General features: G+C 41.3%; 1 protein-coding gene across 5 annotated transcripts in view; it reads left to right on the plus strand.

Annotated features, from left to right (window-relative positions):
* Nucleotides 1-25,219, plus strand: part of Cramp1 (cramped chromatin regulator homolog 1) — a 68,481-nt gene that overhangs the window by 10,554 nt on the left and 32,708 nt on the right. For all 5 annotated transcript variants that reach the window (XM_013141839.3, XM_013141836.3, XM_003478451.5 and 2 more), the window contains exons 3-6: nucleotides 4,563-4,747; nucleotides 13,209-13,362; nucleotides 19,304-19,387; nucleotides 23,381-23,429. In XM_013141839.3, coding sequence (XP_012997293.1) covers nucleotides 4,563-4,747; nucleotides 13,209-13,362; nucleotides 19,304-19,387; nucleotides 23,381-23,429 — 472 coding nt within the window. The remainder of the gene's footprint in view (nucleotides 1-4,562; nucleotides 4,748-13,208; nucleotides 13,363-19,303; nucleotides 19,388-23,380; nucleotides 23,430-25,219) is intronic.

Below are 25,219 nucleotides of genomic sequence, written 5' to 3' on the forward strand. Positions count from 1 at the left end.
CCTCATAGCATGGAGATACCTCAACCATTTGTGATGATGGTGTGGGGTAGAGACTGGGTGGCATTGCATGCATGTGTGCATTCATTCATTCATATGTTGTTTCATTCATTATTAGCAGATGTTTGTAGAACATCATGGGGAAATACATACAAGTAATACATCCCAATTATTTTTTTCCTTTTTATCTATCTTCTTTGTCTTAGTTGTTTTCTTACCACTGGGACAAAAATACCTGACATTCACAAATTAAAGAAGGAAAGATTTATTTTAACTTACAGTTTGTAGAAGTTTCAGTCCATAGTTGGCTGGTTCTAAGGCAGGATGGTATGGCAAAGATGCATGGCAAAGAAGAAGCAGTCCATGGCAGGGCAGGCAGAAAGCAGTTAAACACTGAGTCTTCCTTTCCCTTTTTATTCCAGTTAGACTACAACTCTGCTGGTTAGTGTCAACTTTATCCAGGGTGGACAGTCTATCTAAATCCATTCAACCACATGCAGAACTATGGTAATCAGATGATTGATCTAGTTACCACATACCCATGATCCAGTCACTTCTGAAAGCACCATCTGGGAGTAGGTAAAGCTTTGGAGGACATTTTGGATATAAAAACTCATCCTCCCTCTGATTCCCCTTGGAAACCAGGCTTTTAGTATATTTTTCATCCTATTATCATTGTGCTCAGGATGGTAAATGTTAAATATTCATATACAGCACTATTTGGTAGCACTTTCTACAATAACACAAATGTTCTAAACTGTCCAGTACACATGAGCCACATGTGACCATTGATTACTGGAAATATGCCTAGTGTGACCAAAGAACTGAATTTCCATTTATTTATTTATTTATTTTTGGTATTGGGGAGTGAACTCACGACCTGGTGCTTGCCAGGTAGGTGCTTACGCCAGTGAGCTAAATCCCCAACCCCTCATTTTCCTTTCTTTCCCTTTCCTCTTTGGCACTATTGGGGCTTCACACATGATAGGCAGGTACTCTAGTGCTGAGTTATTCCCTACCCCAAACCCTTTTTGGTATGATTCCATTTATACAAAGTTCACAAATAAGCAAAACCAGCCTATTGTGGTAGAAAGCCAATCAGTGTTTTTCTGAGACTGGGAAATGACTAGAGAGGGGAGACTGAAAGTAGGTAAGGAAGAACTTTTTATAGAGTGACGTACATGTCCCATACCTTGCTTACGTTGATTCATAATTTGTCAAAACATAAAATCCCTATCCTTAACATGTATGCATTTTATTGTGAATGAATTATATCTCTGTTAATTTGATGAAAAAGCTGGTTTTTTTTTTTTTGTTGTTGTTTAAAAATCAATATTGAGTGCTTCGGCAACACGTACACTAAAAATGTTGATGGCTTTTAGAAAGCCATGTAATTCTCTACATTTGGTATTTAATGCTAGGATAAACACATGTAACCAACTCTATATAGCTCAGCATATGACAAAAAGAAAGCTCATTCTCTAAATATAATTAGATAATAAGAGAAAGAGAGCTCAAATAGGCTACTTGAAAGAACTCTCTTTACCAGACCTGGATTTTATGAATACTGAAGTAAGAGAGATTGAAAATTAATACTACAGCAAAAATGGATAGTATATGTAGTTTCTTGATTAATAATTTATGTTTTCTTTATGATATGCCAATGCTTTTTATTACTAATTTTTTAACTTTTGATGCAGGAGCTTGCTAATTGCCCAGACTATCCTAAAACTTGAGTTTACCTGCCTCAGACTTTTGAGGTGTAGCTAGTGTTATAGGTGTGTGTCACCATGATCAAGCCTGGGTTGGATTTCTTACATTTTTAATTTTAGTTCATCAGTATTTTAAATTTAACTAATCTGTAGTGATAGAATTTTTTTAATAGGACAGAGCAGCTCTGATAAACCAGTGAATTCTTTGTACCTGGTCCTGTTGCCTTATGAAGTTAGTCTGTCTCTGAAGTGTCACACCATTCCATATAAGAGCATCAGTATTTTCTGTAAGTGTGAAAACTCTTGTTAGCTGAGTGATGTGATGTTTTCATATACTCTGATATGAAGTATGGGTATTCCTTGATTGCCAACAGGGTTATATCAGGGTTATAAGCTCATCATTAAATTGAAAATGTCATTTTGAAAGTGTGGTTAATAAGCCTAACCTGTAAGCCATACTGTCTTAGCAACCCAGTCTACTGTAGAATTGTTTTCCTTCCCAGTGATTAGCCAGTTAGAAGCTGGGTTTTGTGCTGCTGCTGCCCACCATCATGAGAGAGGATTATTTTGTGTATTGTTGGCCTGGAAAAATGTCAAAATTCAAAATTTAAAGAACAGTTTTATACCATTGCAAAGTTGAAAAATTAGGCCAGGTATGATGACTCATGCCTGTACTCCCAGCACTCAGGAGGCTGAGATAGGATCATTTGAACCCAGCAGCTTGAGAACAGCCTGGGAAACATAGTGAGAACCCCATCTCAAAAACATTTGCAAAACTGTTCATTAAAAACACTGGTTTTAGTTTAGTGTTCTGTGCCTGTTTGGCATGCACAAGACCTGAGTTTGATTCCTAGTACTGCAAACAAAATGATTGAAAAGTAAGAAACATCCTAATTGAGCCATTATAAGTCAGTAACCCTCTGAAGTGACAAGAGTACAGCACAGACTTTGGCAGGTAGGACAGATGCTACAGAGCAGTTTGAATCTGTACCTTCTCTGCACTTACACAGTGCTTATACTGCTTTTTTGTGCTTTCAAAATTTATATGGATTAATCAACTTAGTTTTTCATGACATGTAAAGTTCCTTTTTTTTTGTTTTGTTTTGAGGTTATCATGATGGAGGGGAAAACCTTGGAGAGGGTGAGAAAGGTGTCTCTGAAACCCTAGCTCTGTGACCCATCCCTGTCTGACTAGGAAGTGGAACTCAGATTTAAAAAAAAAAAAAAAAAAAAAAAAAAAAAACCCTGTGATTATCTTACTAGGAAAACATTTTGGTAATTACCTACATCTATTTGGCTTTTGATTTTTTTTTTGGTACCAGGGATTGAACTCACAACCTCACGCTTGCCAGGCAGGCGCTTAAACTGCTGAGCTAAATCCCTAGCCCTTTTGATTTTTTTTAATCTTTTTTTTTTTTTGTCTTTTTTTTTTTTTTTTTATCAGTACCGGGGATCGAACTCACGACTGCCTGCTTGCAAGGCAGGCGCTTATGCCGCTGAGCTAAATCCCCAGCCCCCCCCCTTTTGAGATAGGATCTCCCTATGCAGTTCAGGCTGTCTTGAGCTCACCCTGTAGCCGAGGCTAGTCTTGAACTCACAAGGATCCTCCTACTTCAACCTCCCCAGTGCTGGGATTATAGGTATGCACCACCATGCCCAGTTCTTGGCTTTTGATTTTTAAAGTAGTTTTACTTCCGTGATCTTTATCTTTGTAAAGTTGTTTTAGAATTGGGAGGTTTCTTAGAAACTTATGGTCCCAGGGGCTGGGGATTTGATTTAGTTCAGCGGCATAAGCACCTGCCTTGCAAGCAGGCGGTTGCGAGTTCGATCACTGGTACCGATAAAAAAAAAAAAAAAAGTGAGGGAAACTTATGGTCTCTAGCATATGAAAAGAGGTATCATAGGGGTATGCTGTGAATTTCTGTTATCTCTTAGAGGAGGGAACGTAGATGAGCGAGGAGGATGGGGTCAGATCATAGAGTCTTTGGTGACCTCTCATTCAAGCCCCCTTGCTATATATTTCATTATATTGCTGTCTCCACGAGGCGTCATTCTGCTGGAGGTGAAGCCTGATGCTCTAGAGAGCTTGTAGGATTAGCTGTATTCAAGACCCCAGAGCTGGGCATGGTGGTGCCCTGTGAATCACAAATTGAGCCCCATTTGGCACTGGGCAGTTTGGCAATTTAGCAAGATCCTGTTTCAAAATTTATAATATAAAAAGAGCTGGGGATATAGCACAGTATGAAGGCTCTGGGTTCAATTTCAAGTAACTCTTGCAAAAACAAAACAAAAACAAAAAAACAAAGCCCTTAGTGTGAGGGCTCTTGAAATATGTCAAGGATAAGAAGTCTTAAAACTAATACTTTTAGTTAATAGTTCTCAGGCATCAAATGGTTAATATTCTGAAGTTCCAGTTGTATCTAAAAGGAGACAGTATTTGACATTATAAATGCTTTCTTGCTTTTTAAGCTCAACTTATTTGAAAAGATGGTATGAGTATTTGAGCCAAAGTCTTGTTTGAATGAAAAACACTAATCATATGCAGCTTTGGTGAGGGGATAGGTCTCTGTGCCTTCAGTGTGCACAGAATGTCAAATGTAGCAGTGTTACTGTGGACAACACAAACTCCCTTTTCAAACTGTAAAAACATTTAAAAACCATGTGGTCAACTTAAGCTTCTGATGTTCTGTTCTGGACATGGGTCTCGGTTGCTATCCTCCTGGCCTCACTGGTTCAGTAGGAAGGGTCAGACACTGGGTTGGTGGCCTCCTGTTCTCACTACTTATCTGTCCTTTGTGCCCCCACCCACCCCGGTTTCTGGAACAGGTCACTGTATAGTCCTTTCTCTTTAAGGAACCGACAGTGGTGGGCCATCGTCTGGAAATGTGTCTGGGGTTGCCCCTGCAGGGGGCTCGCGCTCTTCCTCCCGAAACATAGGGTCTTCAGGGGCTGAGAAGGAAGAAGGCAAAAAGGTCCGGCGGCAGTGGGAGTCATGGAGCACAGAGGACAAAAATACCTTCTTCGAGGGACTGTATGAGGTGAGTGAGTTGTGGAGGTGAGAAAGTATGTACAGAAGGTTCTCTCTTCACTCTGTATGCCTTGCTTCCCTTTGCCATTTGGCTTAAAGATGAGCAGCAAGCCTTAAGGTGGCTAAAGCAGGTGTAGTTCCCTTGGTACATCTTAGCCTTTTGTTTCCTCAGGGCTGTCTGAAGCATTTTATGCTGTTTTCACTTTTTTCTATGATTCTTAGCCATTGTCTTACCCACAATGTATGTGTGTTACCGGGATTGATCTCAGGGTCGTCACCCTGAGGTTGTTACCCTTTTTATGTTTTATTTTGAGACAGGATGTTGCTAAGTCACCCACACCAGGTTTTAGCTTAAATCCTTTTGTCTTAGTTTTTCAAGTAGCTGAAATTATGGTGTGTGCCACCATACCTTCATAGTGTTTCATAGTTCCTTTGCTCATTTTGTGCCGATAAATATTGCCCTTTGATATAGATGAACTAGCCTATGTGTACACTGCCTGTCTTTGTAAATAAAGTTTTACTGGAGCACAGCCATGCCCATTCCTTTGTGGGCTGTCTATAGCTGGTTTTGGTCCTATGACAGTTTAGTAGTTACAGCAGATACTGAGTGTCCTTCAAGTCTGGCCATTCCTGTAGTATTTACCCATTCTTAAATTTGGATAACTAAGGTTCCTTTCAGATTCTGTTGTTACAAATAATGCTACAGTGAACATTTGTGTACATTTCTTACTTTAGATGATTTTTTTGGCATTTAAGATTAGGAATAGGTTACTAGAACAACAGACAACAGCCTTGTCATTTTAGTAGCTCATTTCAGTGGAGTGATAAGAAAGTCTTGGCAAGCATGAGAAACAAAAATATCTATAAAGGAATGAGGTTTTGGAATTTAAATCATGAAATGTTTACAGAGGATTAGAAAAGGGGACACTTCTAAATGTGAGCACCAGATTTGATTTTGCCGTATTCCCATGACGGATATTACTTGTTTCTGGGTCCAGGTGGCTAAGATTTGCCTATCCCAGTTGAACAGGACTGGTATTTCAGCATGGTCTGACTCTTGTCATCCTTAGAAAGAATGAAATGTGCACACGAGGCTTGTTTTGATAGATGCAAAATCAGTCAAGTAAATACAAAAGTGGAGGTTTTTTTAGTTTAAGTTACTTTTATGGTATTTCCATATCCAGTAGTCATAAAATGCAATGTTACTTTTTTTTTTGGAATCAGGGATCGAACTCAACCTTGTGCTTGCCAGGCAGGCACTTATGCAGCTGTGCTAAATCTCCAGCCCGTAAAGTTACATTTAAAAAAACAAGTACCTTTTTTTCTCATTGCAGATTTTTTCAAATTCCAGCACTCAGTTCAGTATTTATAGTGTTAATGCTACAATGTTAATGTACAGGCCTTCAAAAGTGTTTTCTTTGAATTTTACAATAGGGCTGGGAATTTAGCTCAGTGGCACAAGTCCCACCTGGCAAGCAGGACGTCGTGAGTCTGATACCCAGCCCCCCCCCCCCAAAAAAAGAGTTCTATAGTAAAGTATAGCAGTTGCCTTCAGATAGGCTTATCCCCACTTACATATTTGATAAACTGCTTGTTGGGCATAGAAGACTTGTGATTCCTGCCTTGTTGTCAAAACCTGCAGTTATTTATTTATTTAGACAGCTTTAGTATGTAGTCCAGGCTAGCCCTAAACTTTCTTTGTAGCCTAGGTTAACCTCAAACTTGTAGTGATTGTGCCTCGGCTTCCTAAGTGCTGGGATAACAGACCTGGGCAAAAGCCAGTTACTGCCTAATCTCATCTGAACTCATCACTACTGTAGTGTGGCCCTTTCTTTCTAGGAGGACTGTGAGCTCTGTGAGGTCTACCAGCCTGAATGCAGAAAGTAGAGAGTGTAAGATGTGGTTGACTAAAAGTAGGAAAAGGATTCCTTCTTGCAAGCTGCCCTTTGTCTTTCTTCATGTGAATTCATGCATCTTGTGTGTGTGCGTGTTAGTGGGAATGAACTCCAGGCCCTTTTACTGAGCTACTCTCTCAGCCCTTTGTAAAATTTTTAGTTTGACTGGGTGTGGTGGCTCATGCCCGTAATCCCAGCACTTGGAAGGCTGAGGCAGGAAGATCACTGCAAGTTTGAGGCCAGCCTGGGCTACAAAATGAGTTCAAGGCCAGCCTGAACTGCATAGTAGTAAGACCTTTCTCAAAAAGACAAAAATTAAATTTTTATTTTAAGATAGAGTTTTGCTAAATTGCCCAGGGCTGGTCTTGAATTTATGATTCTCCTGTCTGACCCTCTCAGAGTACTTAGCATGTACTTGATTTCCTTTTTCTACAAGGCAGAAATATGATATTAGATCTCTTGAAATCCTTAACTAGTAATAATTAGTCTGTTTTGTTCTCTTTATACCTTCTGCTTCTGGGACTGTGTATCTCAAATAGTGTGTTTTTGTGTAAGTTTGAGCATTAAGAGAGCAAAAGCAAACATATATCCCCTATATGTCATTTTATGTGTCTGGCAAAGGCTAGGTGGGACTCTATTGGGGCTTTGATATGTAGCAGATCAGTGAGGGCAAGAATGGGACCTCATTTCTAGCTGTGGGATGATAGTGGTCAGTCTGAGGAGCACTATTTCTATAATGTTTGGTAAGATTTTCCTCCTCCCCGTCTTTTTGATGCTGGAGACAAACTGAGGGCCTTTGTAGGCTAAGCAGATGCTTTACCTCTGAACTGCTTTCTAAACCCCTTTGCTGTCTTGTTGATAGCACATGTGGGATCTACTTTTGCTGTCAGTGTTTGAGACTAGCTCAGAGCAGCACCAAGGGTAAAAGAAACTGAGTAACTGTTCTAAGCAAGAGGGGGGTGATACAAAGTTAAGACTGTATGGCTGTTCATCTTGGCCTTAGTCTATTGCTTGTCTCCTGCCTCAAACCCCTCAGAGAGTCCAGTGCTGCCCCAACCTTGCTCTCATAACAACCCTGGGCCCCAGCTCAGATTGGTCTTTTCAGTGAATGCCTGTCCAGGCTCCTTTTCTGTTGCCAGGAATGAGTCGTAATTCCATTATTGGCAGGGAATAGGATAGACAGGTGAGTTAAATGCTTAGGGGGAAGTTGTCCTAGATCTGCTTCTACCTTTTGTCTCTTAGTGCCCTTGTGTTTCAACCTGGTTCTGTAGAGTCTACCACTAAGTATCTGTTTCATTTCCCTTGTTAATATCTGTTCATCTGACTACCTGTATGTGTTTTTCACCATGTGATTCTTGTTTACTTACCTTATAACCTCTTGGACAGCTTCTTGTTCTTATTTCTCACCTTACTGAGAGTTGCTAATGGCCTCATCTCTCCTGTGCTTTGTAATAGGCTCCCTTTCTCTGCTTCTGCCTGTGTCTGCCCAGTGTTCTGCAAAATGCCATGCAGGGATATCTTTGGCTTTTTTGTTGCCAATATACATACTGCAAGTCTTTTTTTTTTTCAGACAGGGTCTCACTATGCAATTCATGCTGACCTTGAACTCACTTTGTAGCCCAGGCTGGTTTCAAATTTGCAAGGATCCTCTTGTATCAGCAAGAGTCATGGGCTACCATGCCTGATTTCATACTGTGAGTCTTTGTCTGACTTTGGATAGTGTTCTCTTACTTTAAACTTGGGCTATTTTTTGTTGCTGTTTCCAACATCATTGATTGAATTCATAACTAGTCAGAGGACAACATAGTATCTTAGTTACTTTTTTCTCTTTGTTGAGACAAAATTCCTGATTCCTAGAATTCAGGAAAGAAAAGTTTTTTCAGCTCACAGTTTGTGGAGGTTTCAGTCCGTGAACAGCTAGCCCAAGGCAGGATAGCATGGTTGAGTAGCAAGAGTTAAAGGCAGCAGAAGACAGCAAAAGCAGAGTGGGAGTGCATAGGGAGAAGCCTCTTTCCCTCCTTTATTTTGTAAGTAGGTACCTGCCCCAGGGCTCTGTGGCACTCACCATCCTCTCCCTACCCTCCTCTTCCACAAGCTCAGAATGTTTACAAAGTGAGGACCCTGGCCTTCTGCCTGGTCACTTAATTAAACTTCTAAACTTCTCAAGTTGACACAATGGGGAATCACCCATTAAAACGTTCTGGACCTTAATCAGGTACTCTAGGGCATGTCCTTTACACCTCTGTATGTAAAACTGCTAAATTACTTAGTTTAGCTTATAAACTTCTCACTGTTGACCCAATGTATCAATCATTACCAGTAGTTACTTTGGGAATGTGGAGAAGGTAGAGAAGGACTTGCCCATCAGAGGTTTACATTGTGTTGGTGCAACATAACACCACAAGGCTGACTGAGAAGGCATTTGTTAAATGCTGCAGACTCCAGAGACAGTATAGTTTGAAAACACAGGTACAGGAGTCAATTTGCTTACATTATGACCTCCACCCAAAGGAAAGGACAGTCAGGAAGGGAGTGACTTCTAAAGTTGGACACAGAAGGGAGATGTTTCAGAATCAGATTTGGCTCTTCAAGGTTTATTTCTAGAATTTGTATTTGCCTCCCAAATAGCTATAATCTACACTGCCCTAATATTTTTGAAACAGCAAACAACCTCTTAATTTTTTTAAAGTTTTTTTTTTCCACTTTTCATTTTAGAACAGTTTCAAACTTCAGAAACATTATTTTTTAAAAAAATACAGAGAACTCCCACATGTCCTTCACCTTGCCTCCCCAGTGTTAAGGTACCCACAGTGTGACAAGCAAAACAAGGAAAGGAAACATGGAGGGCTCTGTTCACTCACCTGCAGGCCTTTTGCAGTTAGTAGGGCTTGAGTTTTCTGCTACTTGGAATGCCTCCTCAGTCTTTTGTTTTATGTGACCAATACTTTTCAAGATTCCCTGCTTGTTAGTAGAATGTTTTTCAGTTTGGATTTGTCTGAAGGGTCCTCATGATTAAATCAGTGTCAAAAATTACATAACAGTGAGAGGTGCTTAATGAGGTCTGTCTCAGTCCTGGTGATGCCTCTGGGTTCAGGTGTTGAGTGCAGGTCTATCCAGTGCCAGCTCATTCTGTATGTCTTTGAGACTGTAATTACTCAGCTTTTCAACATACATTAACTGGTTTTAGCACCCATGGCTGCTGCTTACTTGAAGTAATGATCTCTGTGGCATTTGCCAGTGATGATCTTATTTCTATTTTTTTTTAATCCATATCTACTGATTAGAAATGCTGTACAAGTACCCTTCTCCCACATGACCTACTTATCAATTACTTGTTTAAGACAGATACAAACTCAGTGTTTAGCTTTTTCTTCAGATGATTGTCTGTTCATGTCATTGTTGATTTTGTGGCCCATGTGGTTCCAGGTTTGGCCACAGGTCCTCTTGTGACTGTGTCTTATCACTCAATAAGGATTCTCTACCTTTGGCACCTCAAGGTGTTCTGTACTTACCTAGAGTCTCCCTGTCCCACTCTGGAATCAGGCATTTCTCCAAGGAGCCATTTTTTTTCCTCTTTGGAAAGTGATGTTTAGAAACCAAGATATGGAGGGTGGGGTGGCTGTTGCCCCTGGGATCTTCTCACTACTTCTTTTTTTGAGGGGGACGGTACTGGGGATTGAACTCACAACCCTGGATGCTTGCCAGATAGGACTTAGGCCACTGAGCTAAATCCTCAGCCCTCCCAGTACTTCTTTTTTTTTGGGGGGGGGGGTCTTTTTTGTTTTTATCGGTACCAGGGATCGAACTCACGACTGCTATAGCCCTGGCCCACTTAATATTAGATGGTTTTGATGGGATTGTCATATAGTTGATTTTCCTTATGGAAGTCCTGAAACAGCATTAGGACCCAAGTTTCATTCTTAAAATCTTGGTTGTACTCAACTGTTCCATGGAGACATTCCAAAAATATCATCAGATCATATTCTTTCAGATTCTTTTTCTAAGTACTCATATTGGCTATCCTTGTTTGAATGTTGAATACACTTTTTATGATAGAAAAAATGAGATGTTTGTGCAGAATAGCTTTCTATTTTCTTTTAAGACACCGGGTGGCAGCACTCGGAGCTCTTGGTTTGCATTGCTTTCTATTAGCCAGCGCTCGTTTTTTTTGTTTTTGTTTTTTTTGATACTGGGAATCAAACTCAGGGTCTTGCACTTGCCAGGCAGGTGCTATGACCCTGAGCTATATTCCTGGTAAAGTCTAGTGATCTCTAAAAGAGCTCTATAAGAGTTTTATGTTTCTACAACCACAACTATAAACACATTCAACCACCTTATCTTTGATAAAGGGGCCAAACATGTTCACTGGGAGAATGACAGTCTCTTTAACAAATGGTGTTGGAAAAACTGGCTCTCCATTTGCTGAAAACTAAAACTAGACCCATGGCTATCACCATGTACTAAATTAAAATCTAAATGGATCAAAGATCTGAATATTAAAACAGAAACACTAAATCTATTGGGAAGACAAAGTGGGTAAAAACCTTGAAGACATAGGGATTGGTAGAGAATTCATGAACAGGAATCAAACTACATGGGAAATACTTCCCAGAATCAATAACTGGAATCACCTCTTACTAAAAAGCTTTTGCACATCAAAAGAAATCTCTAGCATAGTGAAAAGAAAACCCATAAACTGGGAAAAAATCTTAGTGAACTGTTCCTCAGACAAAGGACTTCTGTCTAAAATATATAAAGAATTAAAAAAAAATCAGACCCCCCAAAATTGAAAGATCCAATCCAAAAATGGGCATCTGAGATGAATACACAGTTCTCAGATGAAGAAATACTAATGGCAAATAAATTCATGAAAAAATGTTCATCATCATTACTCATTAGAGAAATGCAAATTAAAACCACACTGAGATTCCATTTCACTCCTGAGAGAATGGCCAGGATCAAGAAAACTACTAACAGCAAATGCTGGAGAGGCTGTGGGGATAAAGGAACTCTCCTGCACTGTTGGTGGGAGTGTAGACTGATGCAACCGTTGTGGAGGTCAGTCTGGAGATTTCTCAAAAAGCTGGGATTGGAAGTTCCATTTGTTCCAGCTATTCCACTTCTAGGCATATTCCCAGAAGAACTGAAAACATCATACCACAGTGATACATGTGCACCCATGTTTATAGGAGCACAGTTTGTAATAGCCAGATCTTGGAAACAACCTAAGTGTCCATCAACTGAGGAATGGATAAAAAAGATGTGGTATTTTTATACAATGGAGTACTACTCAGCTATAAAGAATGGTCACATTGAGATATTTATAAATAAATGGACACAGCTTGAGACCATACTCATAAGCGAAATAAATCAAACTCGCATGTATAAATACCGAATAGTCTCCCTAGTATAAGAAAGGGTAAGAATAAAAGTAGTAATCATGATTCCCCCTTATATGGGTTTGAAGTTTTACAATGTTTTCGTTCATTAGTTGGAATGGTTTTATTCCGGGTTGTTTGATTTTATTGTCTGTGATGGTATGAACAGCTATTTTGAAGAAAACAAGACATAATAGCTAGTGCTGATTTAATATCATCTTGTTTTGAAGTCCTACCAAGCTTCTGTTCTTCTGTCTCCATCAATTTTATCATGTTGTATGTTACTGGATTTTGTTCATTTTTTGTTAGTTGGTTCTGAATACCCTGTAATACTTTTATTCTCTTGAATGGTTTTACACTGTTTTTGTTACGTTTGATACTATAGTATGTGAAGGTACACTCAGATATTTCAAGGAAAGAGACACTATAGTAGCTACTGTTATGTCAGGTTGTCTGGTGGTGAAATACTATGTTGCTTAAATCGTTCTGTTCTGACTTGTGTCCTCTTTTATCTTAATCTTTTTTTAAAATAAAAAGAATTTTATGTTTCTCCTCTTCTGAGTCTCTTTTAGTGTCTTGTGTACTGTTAAACAAAAATACTTGACATGGGCCAGAAACAGATTTGTTTCTTACATCTGGAGGCCAGGGAGTCCAAGGTGCTATAGCTTGATATCCAGTGAGGGCTGGCATTCTGCATACAAAGTAGTGCCTTTTTTTTTTTTTTTTTTTTTTTTAAAGCATCTTTCTGAAGAGAGGAGCACTGTGCCTCCCATGTCAGAAAGAAGGGCAAGATTGATGAAAACTTTTAGAAGACAAGAGCCACAATGGCATTCATGAAAGAGGAGTCTCCTCTTAATATCATCACAGTGACATCACCTGAGTTTGGAGGGCTTAGACTCAAACAATAGCAGGGCCTTTGCCTCTTTGGCACCCATAGTCTGTGATGTTCTATCCTTTAGTTTCTTTGCAAATTCCAACAAAGATCATGCACAAGTAAGAGCAGTAAGGGATAGCCCACAGCCCACCTGTCACCTTTCTCCTTTCTCTACTGTGTACATATCATAGACCAGTGATGGCAAACTTTTTAGAGTTTTTAGTGATAACAAACAGCTGTGAGTGCCATATTTACCACCACTGTCATAGAGAAAGCCACTTTTTTTTTAACCACTGCACTTTTTTTGTGGTCTTTATTTTCCAGCATGGAAAAGACTTTGAAGCAATTCAGAACAACATTGCTCTGAAATACAAGAAGAAGGGCAAGCCTGCAAGCATGGTAAAGAACAAAGAGCAAGTCCGGCACTTCTACTACCGTACCTGGCACAAGATCACCAAGTACATTGACTTTGACAATGGTGAGTGTGTCACAGGCTGGGTCTCTGCTCAGGAGCATGCTTTCTGGCATGGCCTTTTATGTAGCAGCTCACCTGGGAATTGGCCTGCAGTATTTCAGTTGGTGGCATGTCCAGTGCCTTTTGATCAAACTTACTTGCAAGTAAGCTGCTTGCATCCATGCTCTAATGATCTTACTGACACTTTTTTGAGTTTTGTATGTTTCCAGTGGCCCTGAGTGCCTGTGGATTCTATATGCCCTGTGAGTGAGGATGCTGAGGTCCATTGAAAGGAAGTTGAGTTGCAGGTGTACTGACAGGCTGAGATTGGACCCGTTTTTTTGACCCTTTCTTTTCATGTGGGAACACATTGAGGGTGACAGTTGAGCAGCCTTGTGTCATTCTGACCCAGGAGAACAATCTTTGTCACAACTCTGACCATTTGTATTTGAATATAAATTTATGTGGTCCATCTCTAGTTAAATGACTATATCACCTTTAGGTGCATTGGTTTCTCCAGGGTCACTTGGCCCATGTTCTGTTGTACTGCCTTTGTCTTTGTAATATATTGCTATCGCCTGTCTCCACGTTTGGAGAAAAGCCTTTGCCATACTCCCTGATTCCTGCCTGCTTGGCCTGCTATATATTTCTATAGTTTTACAACAGTGGGCCCATGGTGGTTGCTTTGTCCTATTAACACCTATGCTTACTGTTAATCTTTCTCTCCAAATATACGTTCTGTGCCAGAATAACTGGTTAAACTGTGACCATATTGCCCCACCTTTCAAACTTTGCCTGTGTCCTTGTGTTGGCTTTCATCTTCCCTTGACATTCCTGTGGCATCTTAGTCTGCTGTATCGGGTCACTGTATCTTGACCATCATGTGTGCACCACATTATAGTTTTAGAAGAAGCTAATGCTCAATACCCTATTTGCCCATGGAGCTGAACCCTGTGGGCTCACGCACCTGTCTCTTGTGGACTGTTTTGTTATGACCCAGGGAATTGAATTGTCACCCTCTAATCTTTGGAAACATTCCTTGGTTGACTTGATGGGGGTTTTCTTTTTTTTCTTTTTTGGTACTGGGGATTGAACTCAGGACTGGGCTTGCAAGGCAGGTGCTTATGCCGCTGAGCTAAATCCCTGACCCGCTGGGTGTTTTCTTAATGCTGAGTTGTTTGTTTTTGGTACCCATATGACTATCAACATAAGTTTTTGTGCTGACTTCAAGTCAACACCATTTTATTGTTTTCCAGTTGTCAACACTGCTGCTGTGTACTCAGATGGTTTATTTGCATATCTCTGTACTAGTTAGGTCCCCTGGGGTCCAAGGTTATCATGATTTGTCTGATTGCAGTGAACACTTCTACCTTCCAGGGGGGCCTCTGGCTATATGCTTTGTCTTTTTATTTTCCTTGTCAGATATCTTTCTTATTTATTTATTTGTATCAGGGATTGAATTCATGACCTTGAGTTGCCTTGTAGTTGCTTATGCCACTTAGCTAAATCCCCATGAGTATGGGTCTATTTTGGCTCGTCTTGCAAAGCTCTTTTCAAATGAGGTGGTGGCCAGTGGGTTGCAGTAAGCGTTGGAAGGCTATTGTGGATGAACAGTGGAGAGGCCATATTCCAGTTCAACAATCATTGTGCTTAGTTGTTTTACTGAGGCTTGTCCATGTAAAGTATAGATGATATAGACTCCGGCCAGGCCACATTCACAGCTCTATGGCCAAAATGCTCATCTCTGTGTTCTGGAGCTTTTTCTCTCTGTTTATCAAAAAGTACAAAGCAGCTTTTTTTCCCCTCTTCTTTTCTTTTTTTACTTTGCTTTTTTCTTTTGCAACACTGGGGTTTTCACCCAAGGTCTTTGCATTGAGCTATATCCTTTGCCCATTTTATTGAGACAGGTTTTTGCTGAGTCACTAGGTTACTCAGGCTTGCCTCAAACTTCGGGTCCTCCTTCCTCAGCTCCCAGAATTCTGAGATTACAGATGTGCACCATCATATCTGGCTTCCTTTCTTTTTTTGCCACATTTTGTGCTGAACAATCTCCTAGCCCTACCTCCCCAGCGCTTGGAGGCTCCTGTGGGATTTGGGATCTGACCCAGCCTGTCCTTTACCTTTTCTATATGGTGGCCTTCTTTCTCTTCCAACCCCCCACTTCATCTTTTTCACTCACACACTATCACTATAGCCTTGTCTCTTGTGTGTCTTGCTCTTAATGTCTTGTTGGCCCCACTTGAAAGGACCTACCTTCCTTTTTGGTCATAGCTCCCCGGCAATTCTTTAATGGGCCTGTCTCTTAGCTGTGTTCATCAGGCATTCTGATGCAATCCAGACTTTTCAGCAGATTTTTACTCTGGAGGTTGTCTAGTCTAGCTAAAGAGCCTCATGAGGGTGGAAGATCACCAGGACATTCTGAAATGCCTGTGATTCCTTGGATGTTATCATACTACGTCATGCAGTGTTCTTCATGTATCATATGTATTTTTGGTGGGTTTTTTTTTATGGTGTTCTTAAGAATCAAAGCAAGAGTAAGAAGATCTTGTCCAGGATTTGGGGTGGCTAGGCCAAGTCCATCCTGTAAGGGCACATGTTGTCCCTCGGAGCATAAGTCATTCATTCACTGCTCTGGAGCTGTGACTGCTGTGTACTTCATCAGGAATTCAGTAGTTTTACCAGTCCTAATTCATCTCCATACAGAGTCACATCACTGATGACTGTGTGGTGTGTGGTACCATGAAAAGTAATTCCTTGGTTGGTGTCTGCTGTTGGGTACAGATTTTGTTTTATAGACCTGAAGTTTTCAAAAGGCAAACTCTGGTTTCTGTCCTTGTCTTAATGGGAAGGAACTAAAAATCACAGAGCAGCATAAGGCTGCCTTGCCCCTTGGAGCCTGTGTTCTAAGCTTGCTCCCTTTCCTTGCCCTTTGCTACATATGCCTGTTGGCCATTTCTCTGTACTGTCTTGGTCTTGATGCTGTTTTTATTTTTCTGGGTTGTGAGCATTTTTCTTTTTGCCATTTAGTATGTTGAGCTCTTTAAAAAATATATATTGAAATATGTCAAATACCATAAAATTTGCCTTTTTAAATTACAATTCAATGGCATTTGATATATTCGTGATGTCCTCTTTTACTTTTGTCTAGCTCTAAAATATTTTTACAACTCCGCAGGAGACCCCCATCCCCTAATTCCTATTTCCTCTTCCTAGCCCTTGCAGCTATCTGCTTTCTCTCTGTGGATTAGCTATGGATTAGTGTAGAGTATGTCCGTCAGGGCTCACTAGATAACAGATTGAAAAATGTATGTATAATTTGCTAGATAGGCTTACATGGCAGAGTCAGGTGTGAAAGTATGTAATAGAGCTTTCTGCATATTGGAGAGCCAAATAATCCAGTCAGATGTGAAAGATGTGGAGCTTACTGTACAATCCTGTTGGAAGCTGAAGTTCTATATTGGAGGACTGGAGTCTGAGCTAGAAAGCTTAAGGATCTGTGTCAGAAGCCTGGAAACAGACATCCCAAGGCAATGACAAAGATTGAAGAAACCAAAAGCGAGACTTTCTTGTTTTTTTCTTTATTCCATTCAGGCCACAAGCCTCTTGTCTGGTGCTAAACACACTCAGGATGGGTCATTTGCCATCAGCAAATCCATTCAGCCATACCCAGAACTGTCAATAAAATCAGATGGACATTTATTCAAGTTGACAAAATAGTTTACTATCACAGACATTTCCTGTAGATTGGTTTATATAATATTCAGTCTTTTGTGTTTGGCTTTTGTCAGTAAGTACGTTTCAGGGTTTAATTGTTATTGAATTATAAGGATTCCCATCCCACCTCATACCGGGGATCGAACTCATGACCGGCTGCTTGCAAGGCAGTGGCTTATGCCGCTAAGCTAAATCCCCAGCCCCAGCCCACCTTTTTGTTATCTTATTTTGTTATATTTTGTTTTGTTTCGGAAACAGCATCTCACTCTGTAGTCCAGGCTGACCTTGAACTCACTGTGTAGCCCAGGCCGGCCTCAAACTCAAGGTGAGCCTCTTGACTCAGCTTCCCTGGTGCTGGGATTACAGGTGTGCACCACCACACTGGCTGTCCTTTGTTATTATTCAGTAGTTGGTTTTAGAGTTTCCTTATTACTCATGTCTTTTGAGCTCGACGGATATACTGAATTTTTCTCTAAGGAAAAACTTCTGGAGCAGTTAGCATACAGTGTCAGCAGAGTCAGATTCTTTGTGCTAATCCAGAGGCCAGAATCCTTATTTTTGATTGAATCTTTCAAAACATTGTTTGCCATTTACTAATACATTTTTCTTCCATTTCTAATTATGAACACTTATATCTGACTATTAGGTCTTCGCAAATACATGTCTGCTATAGAAATCAGAATGGAGATTCCTCAAAAACCTAAAAGTAGAAATTTTATATTATCCAGCTATTCTCCTTCATGGTAGCTTCCTAAAAGACTTTAAGATACCATGCTATAGTGATAAATGCATACCCTTGTTTGTGGCAGCACAACTCATAATAGCTAAATCTTGAAAGTAATGTATATATCTATTAACAGATGAATTAAAAATGTATTTGTATGCAGTAGAGTTCTATTCTGCTCTAAAGAAGAATAAACTTCAGTCATTGGTAGGAAAATGAATGTACTATGAGACAAAAATGTCAAGTAAAATAAATTGGACATACAGGCTTAAATACTGCATGATTTCTCTTGGATGAGAATTTCAAAATATATAGTAAATTAAAGAGCCAAATAAATGATAATGAGAAACATATAAATTCATTGCATAAGGGAAGGGGACCAAAATATGGAGGTGAGAAGGAAAAGGAAAGAGATAAAAAAAGAATTACGATGTGTTATGTGTAGGTACCAACTTTTGATAAAAAATGTAATCATTTATGTACTGCAAATTTATAGTAACAAACATAAACATTTTTAAATAGTAAAATGACAATGTGAAAATAAAGTCCATGTACTTTCTACTCACTACCTGGTCTGGAAAAAAAAAGTGTTCCGAGGAGAGAACCAGATCAGACAGTTGAGAGAGTGTGATATTTGTCCCCATTCCATGAGACAGTCTGAAGGTGCCTAGACTCATTTTGTATGCAGCGTGGCTCTGATGGCAACATGGGACTCTACTTTGTACAATTGAAAACATTCAAGAGAACAGTGGCTAGCATGGAAGGTTTCTCTCTCTCACCTGGTACTTGGAAATAGCTATTTAGGAAAGTAGGGATCAGGTGCCTCCTGTCTGCTTTTCTGTTTTTAGTATGCTGTTAGTGTCTAGGACGGAACCACCTGTCAGCATCTGAAGGAAGGGGTAAGCAAAGGGGAGATACCTGCCCCAATTTAGCCTTTTGAAGGAGCCTTCCAGAGTCTCCACAACCTCCTTCCTTGAAGCCCAGAACTTAGTACCATGTCAAGTTGCTTATGTCTGTCCTGTTTGCTTCTTGCATAAAGCACATCCTATTATTGAAGATAGAGAGGCGAATACCAGCAAGGGGCTTGGTGGGATCCATGGCCAGTTGCCTTGTTTGCCAAAGAGGGTTCAGAGAGGTAGGAGCCTCTGTGTGTTGAGGTTGTCTTATGGTTTAGGGAAACTCTGCATGGGCAGAGCTAGAGAATAAGCATGATTATGTTTATGTCTGTACCCTTCTCTTGCTCTGCAAGAACCTACTGTGCTGAATGACTCATTTTCTGAGGACATTTGCTTTGCCCATCAGGAGTAACTTGAAAACCATACCTGTCATTTTTGTTTAGATTTGCATTTTGAGAATTGCAAAATATAGCACTGTATTCCTCTGTGTTCTTAACAGTTTATCTCAGGTTTTGTATCATACATGACCAAAGTGTCATAATCAACCCAAGAAATCTGCCTGAGTCTTCTTGAAATGATACCCTGTGTGCCCTTTAGGCTATCCTAAGTTCTACCTTCTCTCATCTTCCAGTGTTCTCACGAGGGCTTAAGAAGTCATCCCAGGAGCTATATGGTCTCATCTGCTATGGCGAACTGCGCAAGAAGATTGGGGGCTGTGAGTATCCTACCTATCCTCAGACTCCCCTCGTCCTTGTCACCACTGACCCTTCATGGCCAGGATCACTTATTTTGCCTTCTGACTTTTATTTTGAAAACATTTTATGACAGAAAAGTTGAAGAAGCATACGATGAACATGCCTTCCTTTAGGTTTATCATTGCTTAATGTTGGTTACGTTTGTTTACCCACGTTCACACACATGTGCCACTTCTTTGTTGCTCTCCTGTTAAGACCACCTAGAGATTGCACTTTAGAGATTGCAGCCTGCATTACCTAACAATACAGATACACTGTACAACTACATCCCATGGTCCGACTGAGAGATTTTACACCTGTCAGGCATGTGCAGCAATCTGCCTAAATTCCTAACCATTTTCAGACTTAGGTTCCTAGTGTCAAGCAGGGCTTCTGTTGAGGGCTGTTTCCTCACATGTGACTCATATCTCCTTTAGTCCTTTGGATCAAAAATCATTCTGATTTTTCATCTTTGGAGTGTTGGTATTTAAGAAAATCTGAGACTTCCTTTACCAAGGACCTCTCACTTACTTTGCACTGTCATGATTTCCCAGTAACCAAATTTCTTCTAGAATAACTGTGTACGGCTGCTTGGTAGGGATGCTCTGGACTTTTCAGGGCATCTGTGTGCTATGCATGTCACCCTGCCTGTGCTTTTTCTCTGTGATTCTAGGCCTCTGTGAGGTGGTTGTTATACGATCATCTGATGTGTCACAGCACAAAGTAAGCTGTAGCACTGGGGAGGACAGGTGCTGGATGCACCTTGTGTCTTCTCTGACCATAACCTGAGCACTTACTCTTCATGTCTCATCATCTGGCTGGTACTTTCTATGGGCCAGCCTAATCTTTGTGTTTAGTAGGGGCCGTGCTCATGCTTCCTCCCTCCTCCACCCTGTGTCACTGTCAGCCCTCTCCGCTGTTCTGCCTGTTTGAGGTGAAGACTTGGGGCCTGGCTTGTAGGTCCCAGTCTTTGCAATCACCTGCCTTTAAGCACCACACCCTCTGCCTCCAGATTCTCTGTGGTTTTCGTGCCTTATAATCTCTTTCTGTTGCATGTACTAATATTCCCTTCCTTATTTCTGAACCTCATTTTACCTGTAGCTGTCCACACCAGGCCCTTCACATATTATATTGAGCAGTCCCATCATCTTTTGCCCTGCTAGAGTCAGAATAGATATTTGCTCCCTCCCTTCCCCTCTATTTTGGGGCCACTTGTCCTCATCATAGTTGATGGCACCAGCATAGAGGCAGCTGCTGTAGATGATGCTTTGGGCTGCTTCACCTACCCTTCTACCTGCTCCTCTTGCCACCTTGAGTGAGTCCACTTTTTTCATCTTGGCTTCCCTGTGGACCTGCCATGTACTGTCTGATGGCCCTCTTCCTGTTTGTTGTCCCTCTGTGAGTCTCTTTCCTAGAAGCCAAAGGGCTTCTTTCCCAACCCTTGGCCTCCTCCTTTGTATGGTCCTCACCCTTGACTGTGGCTGGGGCACAGCCTGTGTCCCTCTAATCTGTTTACTCTGTCCTCACTTTTCTCTCACTCTGAAACCCTTCTGGTCCAGAAAGCACACTGAGCACCAACCTTTCTTGAGTAGGCTGCTTTGATCCTCTTCAGGCATTCTACCATATCTTATCTGTTCTTGCTCTTCAACCTTGAATGGCTTTCTGTTGACCACAGTAACACTGGTTTCCCTGACCAAAGGCCTCTGTACTTAAACCTGAGACTTGTTTTCCTGGTTATACTCATTCCTCTGCCACTTGGTCAGAGTGGGATTCTCCTTATCCCTGTGGCTTAGCTTGTGCTTTTTCCACTTCTTCTGGGTTTACTGGTTGACCCTCCCAGTTCAATTGTACTTTATACTCAAAGATATACTCACATGCTTGCACACATCTGGAGCCCGCACAGGGCTCTTGGAGTGTAGAACTGTCCAGAATCCTTTATTCTGTAGGATTATTTCTATCCAGATCTCTCTGAACCCCCCCAATACTTATCATTTTTAACTTGTCACATTTGGGCTTCTAACTCTTCTTCCTTTATTGTGTTCTTTTGTATCTCTTTCTAGGAATGTGCACTCAAGAGCTAGCATTTCTGAGTCTTGTGCATGAGCTGTTCTTTCTGGGCTTTGTGATTAAAAGCTGGTAACATTATAGCAAGATTTTCCTTGACATGGCTTGTTCTACTTGGAGTCTCCAGACAAATATGAGTCCTAGCAAGGCTGACTTATGTCTGCCCTGTCCTGGTATATTTACCTGCTGACTGTGGCAATGGCCAGTTGCAAAAGGACTTGTCAGAGTGTTCAGGATTGAAGGAAATGACTGATGTACTCAGCCCTCAATAATCAAGTGATTAGCATTACTATTTTGCCCTAGAATGGAGTGAGCTAGACACAGCTGCTAGATGGCATGATTCATGTGCCACATAGCTGGCTCTTTAGCCCTCGTCATCTTGAGCAAATAGGTCTTGTGTATAGTCCCCTTACTTGGTACATGGATGGGGCCTCTTAGGTGCTAGATTGGTGGCATTTGTATCTTCTGAGAGATCACTTGACCAGCTCTGGGTCAATGTTGAATAGCCTCCCCTCACAGTCCCAGAATAACAGAAAGTCCCGTGATGTCTACTGGGGCCTGTGTGATCCAGTTCAGTCACTTTCTCTTAGGCTTTATCTTCAGGCCTTTTTCTGTACAGACACAGGACTGTGGGGCCTTCTGCCTGCCCTGCTGTCCCTCTTCACTGACAAGACACTTCCTTCAGATCTTGCTCCAGTGTCCCTGAACCCCTGACCAGGCTGGGCTTGCTCGCCTAAAGTCTTATCCATAGGAAAGGTGGCTAATGTGCTCCTATCAGGGCACAAGACCATCTGGTTCCTTTAGTGTGATAGCATCTACATTTACCCTTTGCAGTGTTCTTTTTTTCTGAAGTACTGTTTCCAGTTAGGGTCCTTTTCCTTTGATTGAAAAACTTAGTTGACTTCTTTTTACACAATTGCACCAGCCATGAATTCTTTGTTATTGTTTATCTGAAAAGTCTTTGTTTTATTTTCACTCTTAAATTTTTGATGGGTACAGAATTTTGATTTAACAGGTTTTTTTTTTTTTTTTTTTTAAAAACTACACTAAAGTTGCTGTCTGGTCTCTGGCCTATACTGTTTCTGATGGAGAGATCAGTGGTCATCTGGGTCCTTTATTCCTCATGTGAGTTCAGTCTAGCTAGTTGCTTATATGATTTCATCTTTGTTTTTGGCTGTGTGTTTGTCAACTCCATACCCTAAGAAAGCAGAGACTTCAAGGAAATGAAGGATTTTGCAGTGAGCAAATAAATGGCTTCGGGTGGATTCTTTTACTAGCTTAGTTTTCTTCTCCTATTCCACTTCTCCCTCCTCCTCTTCTTCCTCTGCTTTTGTTTTTGCTTCTCCCACTAACTTCTTACTACCTTGCTTTCCTGCACATTTTCCTTGACAGTAGTGAGGTCAGAAGAAGTGGGGTGTCTGCTCTAATCAACTATTACGGTGGTGGACACATTATTCTGCAGGCTCTGGGGTAGTGTGGATTCCAACCTATACACCCGAGAGTTCACATGTGGACACCATTGAATGTAGAGCCCAGCAGGAAAATTGTGCACAAATTTGGTGTGGTACCTATAGAAAACAATCACTAAAAACACCATTCCAGACCAAATCACAACTTAGTAGTATCAGGGGATTAGGAAAAACTGGGAGAGGTCATCAGATGGACCTTTGAGAAAGTGGCAAAAGGGAGATCTTCAGGCAGGCTGAGATATGTGGGCTAGTGAAGTTCTTCTTGGGTAGTGGACTTTCTGAATGGCCTCTCAGAAATAGATGCAGCTACTACAGAGGTTTTATTCTGGAAAACCTCAAGTATTCAGTTGCAGGATTTGAGTCTTGAAGATAATGTTTGAGAATCAAATAGTTTTGATCCTGACTACCCCATGATCTCATTTATGTATTTTCCATTTAAAGGTATGGATGACAAGAATGCTACGAAGTTGAATGAGCTCATTCAGGTTGGGTAAGTACTAGTATTATCAGATTGTATTTGTTCGTTTTGAACACTCACATTGATTCACTGAAATCTGGAAATTAAAAATATGTTCTGGAAGTTAAAAATATTTTCTCAGTGAGGACCCTCAGAACTCAAAACTTGCTTTCCTCTCAGGTGTCCATTTTGTTCACACAGAAGATGTTCAGCCCGGGTGTGGAAATATCCCCAGTCTTGTTTCCTTCTTCCCTTCTCTCTGTGCTTGCATGTGCTGGTTTCCTGGCTACTTGAAAGCCTTTCCTTCCCATTGTGTTTTCGCTGGTTTTCTGGCCCACTTCCAATGACTTTTTCCAGTCCGTTTTGCTCACTGATTATGACTCCTGTCCCAAAGCCCATGCTCCGTCTGATTTTCTGTTCCTCTTCATTCATGCTGCTCTACTCCATAGCTTAAATGTCTTCAGAGCATCATAAGCTGCCAGGCTCCTGCTTGCTCAGTTGTCACCTGCTCAGCCTCAGTTGCTATTGACTGTTTCTACTCCAGGAGATGCCACATGTACCAGTACTTGCTGTATGAAAGGTAGTTTACCCGGCCCTTCACCAAGTGTCTCCTGTGCACTGTCATGGACTGCTGGCCTAGACTGTACTTGGCCTTCTACTTGTCCTCATTCTGATAGTATCCTGAGTTGGTCCCCAGGGCAGTGAGTTGTTGGTATCCTGAGCTTCTTTCCAGTTCTTTAACCACCCATAGTTTACTCTGAGGTCACCCTAGTGGTATTTGTTAACTTTTTTGTCTCTAAAGGAGCACAGTCAACCATGGTGGCCAACACCAGCTAGTAACTCAGCCACTTGAGGGACTATGTGTGAGATGTCTGCCTCTTTTGTGACTAGTCAACTCCTTCTGGGACCTCTGTCACTTTTCCTGGGTGAAGGACTCCAGTTCTACTCATCCCTTGTGTCTGCATCTTTGTTGCAAGTCTCACCATCTGGGAGCTTCTAATTTTGTGCCCCTAGTGTATTTTGCTCTGCCACCTGGCTTGGTCAGAAGGTTGGAAGTTTTGGAAGTGGCTTAGCCATTCTGGCCGTGTCTCCCACTGCAGGCCTCTCAAATTTCCCCTTGTTCAGGCCAAGGGACTATGTAAGATGCAGCCCAGCCACACAGTCCTGAATTCTGTATGTGTGGGGTATTAACCTAGTGTGATGTACCCTCAGTGGTAGCTGCCATGTCCCTCAGCCATCTTCCAACACTAACCCACCAGGGCTCTGTCCCTGTTCCTTGAACCCCAAGTGTTTGGTCATAATCATTTGTGCTGTCATGGACTTATTAGGCAGTCTGTCTGCTGGACATGGCCTTGCCACACCTGTGGCCACCTCAGCATCTCCCACAAGCTTAGAGTATAACTCCCTGGAACCATGCATCATGGGGCAAATGGCTGATTTTCAACTCTACACCTGTCCCAGCGTCGAGTTTCCGAGGCTTTATTTGTGCAAACTGCCCTGTTAGGAATCAGACCTGGCAGGAATGAGGTTATATCATTGCTATGTGAAAGAGCCATGACTGGATACCATGCCAGGTAGCTTTAAAAATGAATGGAGGACCCCAAAATAGAACTGGTCTCAGAAATAGGGCCCATCAGATTTTGGAATGCTAGCCTAGCCATGCTTGTGGGAGATTATTGGATGGGATTGCCTTGCCCCTTGCCCCCACCTTGGCTCAGAACCCACCTTTTTCCTTTACACCTTCTCCTTCTGCGAGATTGAGCAGCATTTGCACATGTGAGGAATCTTCTCTAAAAGGTGGAAACTCTCAGGCATTGAGGGCT

The sequence above is a fragment of the Cavia porcellus genome, unplaced genomic scaffold, assembly GCF_034190915.1.
Source record: "Cavia porcellus strain 051 isolate PalLab524CR breed Dunkin Hartley unplaced genomic scaffold, mCavPor4.1 scaffold_16, whole genome shotgun sequence".
NCBI classification, from domain to species: domain Eukaryota; kingdom Metazoa; phylum Chordata; class Mammalia; order Rodentia; family Caviidae; genus Cavia; species Cavia porcellus.